The 11343-nt window shown below is 45.1% G+C and overlaps 2 protein-coding genes across 2 annotated transcripts; one reads left to right on the top strand and one right to left on the bottom strand.

Moving 5' to 3' along the window:
• Positions 1-1886: 1886 nt before the first annotated feature.
• On the bottom strand, positions 1887-4763 carry eef1b2 (eukaryotic translation elongation factor 1 beta 2; the record flags this gene model as incomplete). The annotated part of the gene is given in 6 exon segments (XM_034233089.1): positions 1887-1954; positions 2796-2921; positions 3101-3167; positions 3258-3393; positions 3709-3828; positions 4607-4763. Coding segments are annotated over 6 exon segments (597 nt in total), but the record flags the coding sequence as incomplete, so codon positions are not given.
• A 571-nt stretch (positions 4764-5334) lies between these two features.
• arl11 (ADP-ribosylation factor-like 11) lies at positions 5335-7690 on the top strand. The gene is made up of 5 exons (XM_034233090.1): positions 5335-5488; positions 5792-5857; positions 6206-6321; positions 6389-6566; positions 6899-7690. Exons 1-5 carry the CDS (start codon positions 5456-5458, stop codon positions 7025-7027), a joined length of 522 nt encoding a protein of 173 aa, XP_034088981.1. The 5' UTR covers positions 5335-5455; the 3' UTR covers positions 7028-7690.
• The last annotated feature ends 3653 nt before the right edge of the window (positions 7691-11343 follow it).

The following is an 11343-nucleotide window of genomic DNA, read 5'->3' on the forward strand; positions in this document are numbered from 1 at the left end:
CTCATTCACCGTTTCTTTGAGATCAAGAAGCCCTGACTCATTCACCGTTTCTTTGACATCAAGAAGTCCTGACTCATTCACCGTTTCTTTGATATCAAGAAGCCCTGACTCATTCACCGTTTCTTTGACATCAAGAAGCCCTGACTCATTCACCGTTTCTTTGACATCAAGAAGCCCTGACTCATTCACCGTTTCTTTAATATCAAGAAGCCCTGACTCATTCACCGTTTCTTTAACATCAAGAAGCCCTGACTCATTCACCGTTTCTTTGACATCAAGAAGTCCTGACTCATTCACCGTTTCTTTGATATCAAGAAGCCCTGACTCATTCACCGTTTCTTTGATATCAAGAAGCCCTGACTCATTCACCGTTTCTTTGAGATCAAGAAGCCCTGACTCATTCACCGTTTCTTTGACATCAAGAAGCCCTGACTCATTCACCGTTTCTTTGACATCAAGAAGTCCTGACTCATTCACCGTTTCTTTGATATCAAGAAGCCCTGACTCATTCACCGTTTCTTTGACATCAAGAAGCCCTGACTCATTCACCGTTTCTTTAACATCAAGAAGCCCTGACTCATTCATCACCGTTTCTTTGACATCAAGAAGTCCTGACTCATTCACCTTTTTCTTTGACATCAAGAAGCCCTGACATCATTCACCGTTTCTTTGAGATCAAGAAGCCCTGACTCATTCACCGTTTCTTTGACATCAAGAAGTCCTGACTCATTCCACCGTTCTTTGACATCAAGAAGCCCTGACTCATTCACCCGTTTTTTGACATCAAGAAGCCCTGACTCATTCACCGTTTCTTAATATCAAGAAGCCCCTGACTCATTCACACCGTTTCTTTAACATCAAGAAGCCCTGACTCATTCACCGTTTTCTTTTGACATCAAGAAGTCCCTGACTCATTCACCGTTTCTTGATATCAAGAAGCCCTGACCATTCATTCATCCCGTTCTTCAAGAAGCCCTGACTATTCACCGTTTCTTTTGAACAATCAAGGAAGTCCTTGCTGACTCATTCACCGTTAGCCTGCTCAGTCCGTTTGACAGATCAGAAGTCCTGACGGTCAGTCACACGTTTCTTTGACAATCAAGAAGCCCTGACTCATTCACCGTTCCTTTGGACATCAAGAAGTCCTGACTCATTCACCGTTTCATTTGATATCAATGAACCCCTGACTCATTCAAACCGTTTTCTTTGATATCAAGAAGGCCCTGACTCCAAATTCACCGTTTCTTTGAGATCAAGAAGCCCTGACTCATTCACCGTTTCTTTGACAATCAAGAAGCCCTGACTCATTCACCGTTTCTTAACATCAAGAAGCCCTGACTCATTCACCGTTCTTTAATATCAAGAAGCCTGACTCATTCATCACCGTTTCTTTAACATCAAGAAGCCCTGACTCATTCACCGTTTCTTTGACAATCAAGAAGCCCTGACTCATTCACCGTTTCTTTGACATCAAGAAGCCCCGACTCATTCACCGTTTCTTTAATATCAAGAAGCCCTGACTCATTCACCGTTTCTTTAACATCAAGAAGCCCTGACTCATTCACCGTTTCTTTGACATCAAGAAGCCCTGACTCATTCACCGTTTCTTTGACATCAAGAAGCCCCGACTCATTCACCGTTTCTTTAATATCAAGAAGCCCTGACTCATTCACCGTTTCTTTAATATCAAGAAGCCCTGACTCAGTGTCGTGAACAAAAAGAAAGCCCTGCCGGCGGGGTCTTTGGGGCCTAACAGGTTAACCCCTGACACAGTTTCCTGAATATTGTTGTGTTCAACAGGATTTTATATATATATATATTTTTAGCAGTGTGTAATTAAGGTAATATATATATTAGATATTAAAGTATAAATATATTTTTAATACCTTGTCGTCCTCGATCACGCAGTTGATCTGAAGTTTCTGGATGCCGTAACCCACGGGCAAAAGTTTAGCTGAAACACATACACATTAATTATTATAATACATTTACATTCACTTCTATATATATATATATATATATATATATATATATATATTAGGGCTGTCAAACGAACCTAACCCTAAAAATTTTAATCAGATTAATCACCATTTGAACTAAGTCCAAAATATGCCATTTCTTGATGTATATTGTTGTGGGAATGGAAAGATAAATGAAAGAAGGCGGATATATCCATTTAACATACAGTATGTTCATTATAACATTGTTCTGTGTGTCAAAATGAAAGACAGCCCACACAGCTATCAATCATCAAACCGTGGGGTCTCATTTCATTACGTGTTGGTTTCTATCGATTCTGATTGGCCAGAAGACATTATCAAAGATGTTCTATTGAGAAGACGATCACTACGTGACAAAAGTTTTCAAAACCGTTTCTGGTCTTCGGTATTTCCAGACAAGTGGCTGAAATCAATCTGACTAACTGCTGTCTGTGCAATTTACTCCGCGCGAGTTGGCGTGCTTTATTTTTGCTTACTTTAACATCATTTTTCATGGTGGGGCTAAGCCATTTCTTGGTATGGCTGTAGCCTACCCCAGCCATACCCTGTAGCCTACCCCAGCGCTGCCACTGGTGGGATGTATGTATGCGTTAAATATTTAACGCAATTAATTCAACAAATTAATTACCGCGATAATTTTGACAGCACTTATATATATACACTAATGTACAGTCAGTATATAATGCAGAGAGCCGGTTTCAGCTCAAAGAGAATCATCACATATTTCAGCCGAAAGATGGTAGAGAACATCATCAACCTGCGCTCTGCATTAATATATATATATTAAACACTCACACTGTCCCCAGAGCAGCCCCTCCATGCTGATGCTCCTCACGAGAGCCTCCAGCTGCTTCATGTCTGTCTCGTCGTCCCACGGCTTGACGTCCAATAGGAGCGAAGACTTGGCGATGATGGTGGGCTCTGTGGGGGGAGGGGGAGGAGTCAGTTACCGTGGCAACAGATAATCAGCCGATTGAAAGGCAGCAACCCGAGTCTCTCAGAATAAAACATGGTGTCCATCAGGGGTCAGTCGAAAGATGGTGATTGGTTAATCATCATAGAGCAGCGCAGGGATTGGTCGGTTTCTATCCGTCACTCACTTTTTGATTTCTTAGCTGCATACTGAGCCAGACGTTCCTCCTTCAGACGCTCCGCCTCCTCGTCCTCCTGACAGACACAGGTAAACACACAGGTAAACATAAACAAGACTAAACGCAGGCAGCAACACTTCAGACTGTGACATCACGATGAGCTCACCTCCTCGTCGGAGCCGAACAGGTCGATGTCGTCGTCGTCTTCCTCCTCCTTGGGGGCTGAGGGGGCGGAGCCTGAGGTGGTGTCGGCCAATCCTGGAGGGCCGTACTGACCGAGAGGCTTCTTCACACCTGGGAGGCTGAGAGAGTAGGCGGGGCTTAACACAGTGAGATCACACACACACCTGGGAGGCTGAGAGAGGAGGTGGGGCTTAACACAGTGACATCACAAACACACCTGGGAGGCTGAGAGAGGAGGCGGGGCTTAACAGTGACATCACACACACACACACACACCTGGGAGGCTGAGAGAGGAGGTGGGGCTTAACACAGTGACATCACACACCTGGGGGCTGAGAGAGGAGGCGGGGCTTAACACAGTGACATCACACACCTGGGGGCTGAGAGGAGGCGGGGCTTAACACAGTGACATCACACACACCTGTGCTCCTCACCTGCTCCTCTGGCTGTAGGACAGGATGTGGTGGTACCAGCGCAGTGCATGGACCAGGTCAGCTGACGGGGTGCCGGACAGGGAGTCGAACACCGCCACGTCCGCCTGAGAGGGGACGTACCTGCACACAGGAAGTGATGTCAGCACACAGGAAGTGAGGTCAACACCTGGGAGAGTTGCCTGTTACACTGAATAATTAATATATAAACACAGTGAGCAGGTTTCAGATCAAAGGGTGACATCACGGTTCAGCCGAAAGATGGTGAGTGTGATCATCATCAACCTGCACACACACACCTTGGTACTAAGTTAGCATCACTAACTAGCATTAGCTCGCTGAAAACGTTACCCTTATTTAATCTAATGAACGGCACTGATATGATCTTCATATGAACTACTAGCAGTTAGCTTCAGATCACTGGAGTAACATACATTTAAAAACAGCTTCATTATAATTATTAAAAGGCCTCGTTAAAATGATATTTATGGCACTTTTAAAACTGCTGCTACTAGTTTTAGTTTTATTTATCATGTGTTTACCTGCTGTGACGCTGTGCCTGTCCGCGCTGCGGGACTAATAAAGGTTTTCAGATTGAAGTCACACGTCACAGCAGCTCTGTTAGCACCATGTGGCTGCTTGCTAACACACGACACTTCTTCAGCCTATAGACCATCAATAACTGGGCTGAAACTAAACTCTAACTCTTAAGAGGACAGATTACAGTCTTTGAGACTGATCCGCGGACACTTTAGAGCCCCGTGACGGTTCATTTAGTCACATTTAACTCTGCCAACAGCTAACTGTTAGCTCAGCGCGGAGCCAAGATGGCTGCGTGTGTCTGCAGTTTCTCTCCCTGTGAATAAGCCTTATTTCTTGCTCTCTTGTGTTTCTGTCTCACCCCTCGATGTAGCTGCGCTCCGACAGGAACCCGTTCAGCACCTTCAGCCCGGAGGCGGCTCTGAGGTCTCCGAAGCCCATAGTGAAGCAGAAGATCCGAAGGGGGGAGCAAGGAGTCGCGGAGAAGGTCCAGAAGAAAGAGGGAGGAGGCGGGAAGAGCCGCCCTTATACCCGGAGAGAAGCTCCTCCCCCCGGGGGAAGAGCCGCCTCCTGCGCGCTGTTCCTTATATATACCTGTCCCTGAGTACACATATTATATATACCTGTCCCTGTCTCTGAGTATTTAGAGTATTTATTAAACGCATATTATATACGTGTCCCTGCCTCTGAGTATTTAGAGTATTTATTAAACGCATATTATATACGTGTCCCTGCCTCTGAGTATTTAGAGTATTTATTAAACGCATATATGTGTCCCTGCCTCTGAGTATTTAGAGTATTTATTAAACGCATATACGTGTCCCTGCCTCAGGTACTTTGAATATAATCTCAGGGCAGTTTCTGATGATGTAAATCAGCAGAAACTCAGGTTCAGAAATGCAGTCAGACGGGTCACATGGTCCCACGGGATGCTCTGATTGGCTGCTGCTGAACACACCTGAGAGACACTGGACAGGTGAGGTTCAGTCTGTCGTTTTGAGAGAAGAAGAAGGTCCGAATAAAAGGAAGAAGAAGAAGAAGAAGAAGAAGAAGAAGAAGAAGAAGAAGAAGAAGAAGAAGAAGAAGAAGAAGAAGAAGAAGAAGAAGAAGAAGAAGAAGAAGAAGAAGAAGAAGAAGAAGAAGAAGAAGAAGAAGAAGAAGAAGAAGAAGAAGAAGAAGAAGAAGAAGAAGAAGAAGAAGAAGAAGAAGAATGGGTTTGTCTCACAGCTCCAGTGCCCCTCAGGTAAATGTCACCTGAGCCCCTCAGGTAAATGTCACCTGAGCCTCTCAGGTAGACCTATCTGAGCCCCTCAGGTAGACCTATCTGAGCTCCTCAGGTAGACCTATCTGAGCCCCTCAGGTAGACCTATCTGAGCCCCTCAGGTAGACCTATCTGAGCTCCTCAGGTAGACCTATCTGAGCCCCTCAGGTAGACCTATCTGAGCCCCTCAGGTAGACCTATCTGTACAACAGACTGTGATCACATTGATTATAATGTATTGTACATTGATGCGTGTTGATGTGCACCTGTCCTTCCTGAGTTCAGGTGATCCTGATGGGTTTGGACTCTGCAGGTAAATCCACTCTGTTGGCCCGGCTGCTGACCGGAAAGGTGAGCCTCATGTTTACACACTAAACAATAACAAGTGTTGTTGTCTCCAAGGTGTAAACAATAACATGTGTTGTTGTCTCCGAGGTGTAAACAATAACAAGTGTTGTTGTCTCCGAGGTGTAAACAATAACATGTGTTGTTGTCTCCGAGGTGTAAACAATAACAAGTGTTGTTGTCTCCGAGGTGTAAACAATAACAAGTGTTGTTGTCTCCGAGGTGTAAACAATAACATGTGTTGTTGTCTCTGAGGTGTAAACAATAACATGTGTTGTTGTCTCCAAGGTGTAAACAATAACATGTGTTGTTGTCTCCGAAGTGTAAACAATAACAAGTGTTGTTGTGTCCCAGGTGATGGACACGTCTCCCACCATCGGCTTCAACGTGGGGACTCTGGATCTGGACAAGAAGACGTCTCTCATCATCTGGGACGTGGGGGGGCAGAAAAGCATGAGAGCCAACTGGAGGTAAACAACAACAACAACAAGAGACCAAAATATATACAACAAACACGTAAACAAACCCCCCCTTCAGGTTCTACCTGGAGGACTGCCGGGCCCTGGTCTTCGTCGTGGACAGCAGCGACCCGGCTCGACTGCCTGAGGCCCAAAAGGTCCTGAAGAAGGTTCTGAGTGAGGAGATCCTCAGAGACGTTCCTCTCATGGTTCTGGCCAACAAGAAGGACCGGCCCAACTCCATGACCATCAGGGAGGTACGGAACCAGCAGAACCGCCTGCAGAACCAGCACTACATCATTCAGAACCAGAACATACAGAACCAGAGCGTAAAGAACCAGCACTACATCATTCAGAACCAGAGCATACAGAACCAGCACTACATCATTCAGAACCAGAACATACAGAACCAGAGCGTAAAGAACCAGAGCATACAGAACCAGCACTACATCATTCAGAACCAGAACTAGTGTTCTCTAGTGTTCTCTAGTGTTCTCTCTGTTCTCTAGTGTTCTCTAGAGTTCTCTAGCGTTCTCTAGTGTTCTCTAGTGGTCCCTAGTGGTCTCTAAGGTCCCCTCTCTGTCCTCAGGTCTCTCAGCAGCTGGACCTGGCTCAGTACGTGGACCGGCTGTGGGAGATCCAGGCCTGCAGCGCTGTGCAGGGTCTGGGCCTCCAGCAGGCCTTCCTGTCCGTGCACAAGCTCATCAAGAAGACCTGAAGACCTGGAGACCAGAAGACCACATCAAGAAGACCTGAAGACCTGGACACCTGGAGACCTGCAAAGACCTGAACACCTGGAGACCTGAAGACCACATCAAGAAGACCTGCACACCTGAAGACCTGAAGACCACATCAAGAAGACCTGAACACCTGGAGACCTGAAGACCACATCAAGAAGACCTGAACACCTGGAGACCTGAAGACCACATCAAGAAGACCTGAACACCTGAAGACCTGAAGACCTGGGGCCTCATTTATAAATGGTGCTCAAAAGATGGCGTACGCCAGTTTCTACGCAATGCTTGTGATTTATAAAATACTAACTTGAGGGGAAAACGTGCGGTCCTCCACGTAAACTCTAACCCATGCGTACGCACTAAGCACAGAGACGGGAGAGACGAGAAACCGCGAGCCCATTGGCAGAAGGAAGGATGGAGAGAAATAATACCATGAATAAAATGTTACCTCTCATTTATCATTTATGAAGAATTCTTTTCAAACATTGATTAAAGCCAATCTTAAAAAGATGAAACAAACGCCTGTTTGAGACTCCTCACACACATTGGAGAAATACATAAATATGGAAATGTTATTGATCACCCCTCGATGATGTTCTGCTTTTTATTTAAATAAAATAAATAATATTTCACATCAAAAGAAACAACAATGTTTTAACAAATGGTATTAAATAATCTGATGACAGAATAGCTGAAACTTTAACTAAATGAATAACTCAGTTTCCTCTAATCATTAACCCAGTGGTTCTCAAACTGTTTCTGTCAGGCCCCCCTGGAGACGAAGCCTGACTATTTGTGTCGGCCCCCCCTTTGGAGACGAAGCCTGACTATTTGTGTCGGCCCCCCCTTTGGAGACGAAGCCTGACTATTTGTGTCGGCCCCCCCTTTGGAGACGAAGCCTGACTATTTGTGTCGGGCCCCCCTAACACTAATAGTCAGGCTCAGTGGCGGCGCCAGAGATTTATTTTGGGGTGCTGTGGGGTAGCTTGACGTTTCATAGAGGGTGCTCAAACATTTAGGGTTTACCATTAATGTACCGGGCGCTACAGAGGAATGTTCTACTGCAACACTCCCCACGCAAATACACAGTGTGACTGTTACAATGAAGGCTCGATATCAGCTCACGGCATATAGGTGTAAGCAGGGGTCGAGTGCTATTTTTATAGGTTACTATTATTTAACAACTCTTTTTATTGGGTTCTTTTATTTGAGGTTAAGTACATTGTCAGAATAAGTGAGAAATGAATTGAACTTCTGTTAGACAGCTATCATACTGAATAAATATTTACTGTGAATGTATGGCATATAGCTGTCCAACAGAAGATAAATCCATGTCTCACTTATTCTGACAGTGTACTTAACCCCAAATAAAAGAACCCAATACAAAGAGCTGTTAAATAATAGTGAAGTCACGTTGTAACAACAATAACTCATCTCTCTCCAGTTTTCCTTTTGAGCTTTGCCAAAAGCCACTGTGTCAAGTGTCCATCTTGGGTTGCCGTCCGGAGTTCTCCAATATGGCGAACCATCTCGCACATGGGCAGTACAGATCGGGCAGGGGGACGGATCGGGTAGTGACAGACGCATTTGTTTGTCTTTTTGCATGTTAGAAACGAGTTGGCGACACTAAGACTGCGAGATAATGTTTGTGTAGCAACAATACAGACCTTTCTCTTTCTCAACTCGCTACTCGGAGGCAAGTCGCTGTCAGCCTTGTGAACACTCCGATAATGCCTCTCCACGTTACCTTTCTTTGGCAGAGCGCCGCTTGCTTTACAAATAATAACCTTTGAATGTGAATCACAACTAAATATTCTCCCTCCCGTTCTGGGTGGAAGTGGTTTGTCTTTAGCTTCTTGCTCGGTCCCGCACGCATTTTGTTGTTTGTCTCTTTAACTTAATTTGAGTTTTCCTGGCACTTGACTGATTTTGTATCGCTTTGCATTCTGGGTTAACAGACTGGAAAGCGATAGGTCGCTTTTTCTGTCAATCAAGTAAACTCCTGAATTAAGTGGCAGGGAGGCCAAGGGAGGAGGGATCAAACCTGTCTATTTGAACAGAGCTGGATTTTTTTTGTTATGAATGACTCGCGATCTACCAGCATTGCCCCCGCGGTCGACCGGTTGACCGCGGGGTCGACGTACTGGGCAGGGGTCGACGTACTGGGCACCTCTGGGTTAGATAGATACGAGCATGGTTTTATATGTTTAATCGTGTTCTATGCCGTTTGCTAAGACTTGATAAGTCACTCGTAAAACATAGGAGGTATGGAAACTAAGAACAGCATCTGTGGTAAATTGTACAGCTAATCTAACACAACACATTGGTTGTATTTCCTTTAACTGGTGGATATAGAGTTGGGGGGGGGTTGAGACGCACAGGCTGCAGTGGAGAAGCAGACAGCTGGGACACAAACCACCAAATACAGAAACATAATTCAGATCCAGTCGTCATGACTCCACTCCGGAGGGATTCCCCGATCACTTCTTAGTCTCTCATCAAGGGGGGTGTCTCCTGTCCCCGGTGGAAACACACTGCCTGAGGAAGGCTATGTGTATTATTTTTGTCATGAACCTTTTTCGGACCACTTATTTATTTACGTTGGTGACGATCAGACCTCCATGCTGCTACTCTGTTCAAACTGCATCCACCAAACAATATGATTTATCTCCACCTCCCCAAAAGAACCAGAACCTGACACGGTGTGAGACGTCTGTTTTAGCTGTTCTGTCCTCATTTCCTGCGATCTCCTTCATTCAGTCAGTCAGAATGAATGGATGGATGAATGGATGGATGGATGGATGAATGAATGAAAGAATGAATGAATGAATGGATGAATGAATGAATGGATGGATGAATGAAAGAATTAATGAAAGAATGAATGAATGGATGAATGAATGAAAGAATGAATCAATGAATGGATGAATGAAATAATGAATTAAAGAATGAAAGAATGAATGGATGAATGGATGAATGGATGAATGAATGGATGGATGAATGAAAGAATGAATGGATGAATGAATGGATGGATTAATGAAATAATGAATGAAAGAATGAATGGATGAATGAATGAATGGATGAATGAATGAATGAATGGATGAATGAAAGAATGAATGAATGGATGAATGAATGAAAGAATGAATGAATTAATGAATGGATGAATGAATGAATGGATGAATGAATGCAAGAACGAATGGATGAATGGATGAATGGATGAATGAATGGATGAATGAATGAATGGATGAAAGAATGAATGAATGGATGAATGAATGAAAGAATGAATGAATGGCTGAATGAATGAATGAATGAATGGGCGTTTCTTTGACTATTTATAGGCAAATATGGGCGTTACGTGAAGCCCGCAAAAGCTGCACCGCATTTCGAGTTGATTGTGATTTATAAAGGGAAACCGGCGTAGGACGTGCGTGCGCAGTGTTTTATAAATCGGAATATTTTTGTGCGTATTTATTTGCTTTGTCCTACGTAAGCCACCTTCCCACGTGAATCCTACGCAAAGCTTTATAAATGAGGCCCCTGAACACCTGCAAAGACCTGAATACCTGCAAAGCCCCCCTGTAGACCTCAACACCTGCAAAGCCCCCCTGTAGACCTGAACACCTGCAAATACCTGAACACCTGCAAAGCCCCCCTATAGACCTGAAGACCTGCAAAGCCCCCTGTAGACCTGTAAAGCCCCCCTGTAGACCTGTAAAGCCCCCTGTAGATCTGAAGACCTGTAAAGCCCTCTGCAGACCTGTAAAGCCCCCTGTAGACCTGAAGACCTGTAAAGCCCCCTGTAGACCTGTAAAGCCCCTTGTAGACCTGCAAAGCCCCCCTGTAGACCTGAACACCTGCAAAGACCTGAACACCTGCAAAGCCCCCCTGTAGACCTGAAGACCTGCAAAGCCCCCCTGTAGACCTGAACACCTGCAAAGACCTGAACACCTGCAAAGCCCCCCTATAGACCTGAAGACCTGCAAAGCCCCCTGTAGACCTGTAAAGCCCCCCTGTAGACCTGTAAAGCCGCCTGTAGACCCGAAGACCTGTAAAGCCCCCTGTAGACCTGTAAAGCCCCTTGTAGACCTGTAGACCTGTAAAGCCCCCTGTAGACCTGTAAAGCCCCTTGTAGACCTGTAAAGCCCCCTGTAGACCTGAAGACCTGTAAAGCCCCATGTAGACCTGTAAAGCCCCATGTAGACCTGTAAAGCCCCCTGTAGACCTGTAAAGCCCCATGTAGAGCTGTAAAGCCCCATGTAGACCTGTAAAGCCCCCATGTAGACCTCTAAAGTCCCCTGTA

Source organism: Gymnodraco acuticeps, unplaced genomic scaffold (genome assembly GCF_902827175.1).
Source record: "Gymnodraco acuticeps unplaced genomic scaffold, fGymAcu1.1, whole genome shotgun sequence".
NCBI classification, from domain to species: domain Eukaryota; kingdom Metazoa; phylum Chordata; class Actinopteri; order Perciformes; family Bathydraconidae; genus Gymnodraco; species Gymnodraco acuticeps.

Coding starts and splice junctions, on each gene's coding strand:
- arl11 (XM_034233090.1), top strand. CDS start 5,456: ATGGGTTTGTCTCACAGCTCCAGTGCCCCTCAG. Junction 5,489..5,791: donor ACAGCTCCAGTGCCCCTCAG/GTAAATGTCACC, acceptor TCCTGAGTTCAG/GTGATCCTGATGGGTTTGGA. Junction 6,567..6,898: donor ACTCCATGACCATCAGGGAG/GTACGGAACCAG, acceptor CTCTGTCCTCAG/GTCTCTCAGCAGCTGGACCT.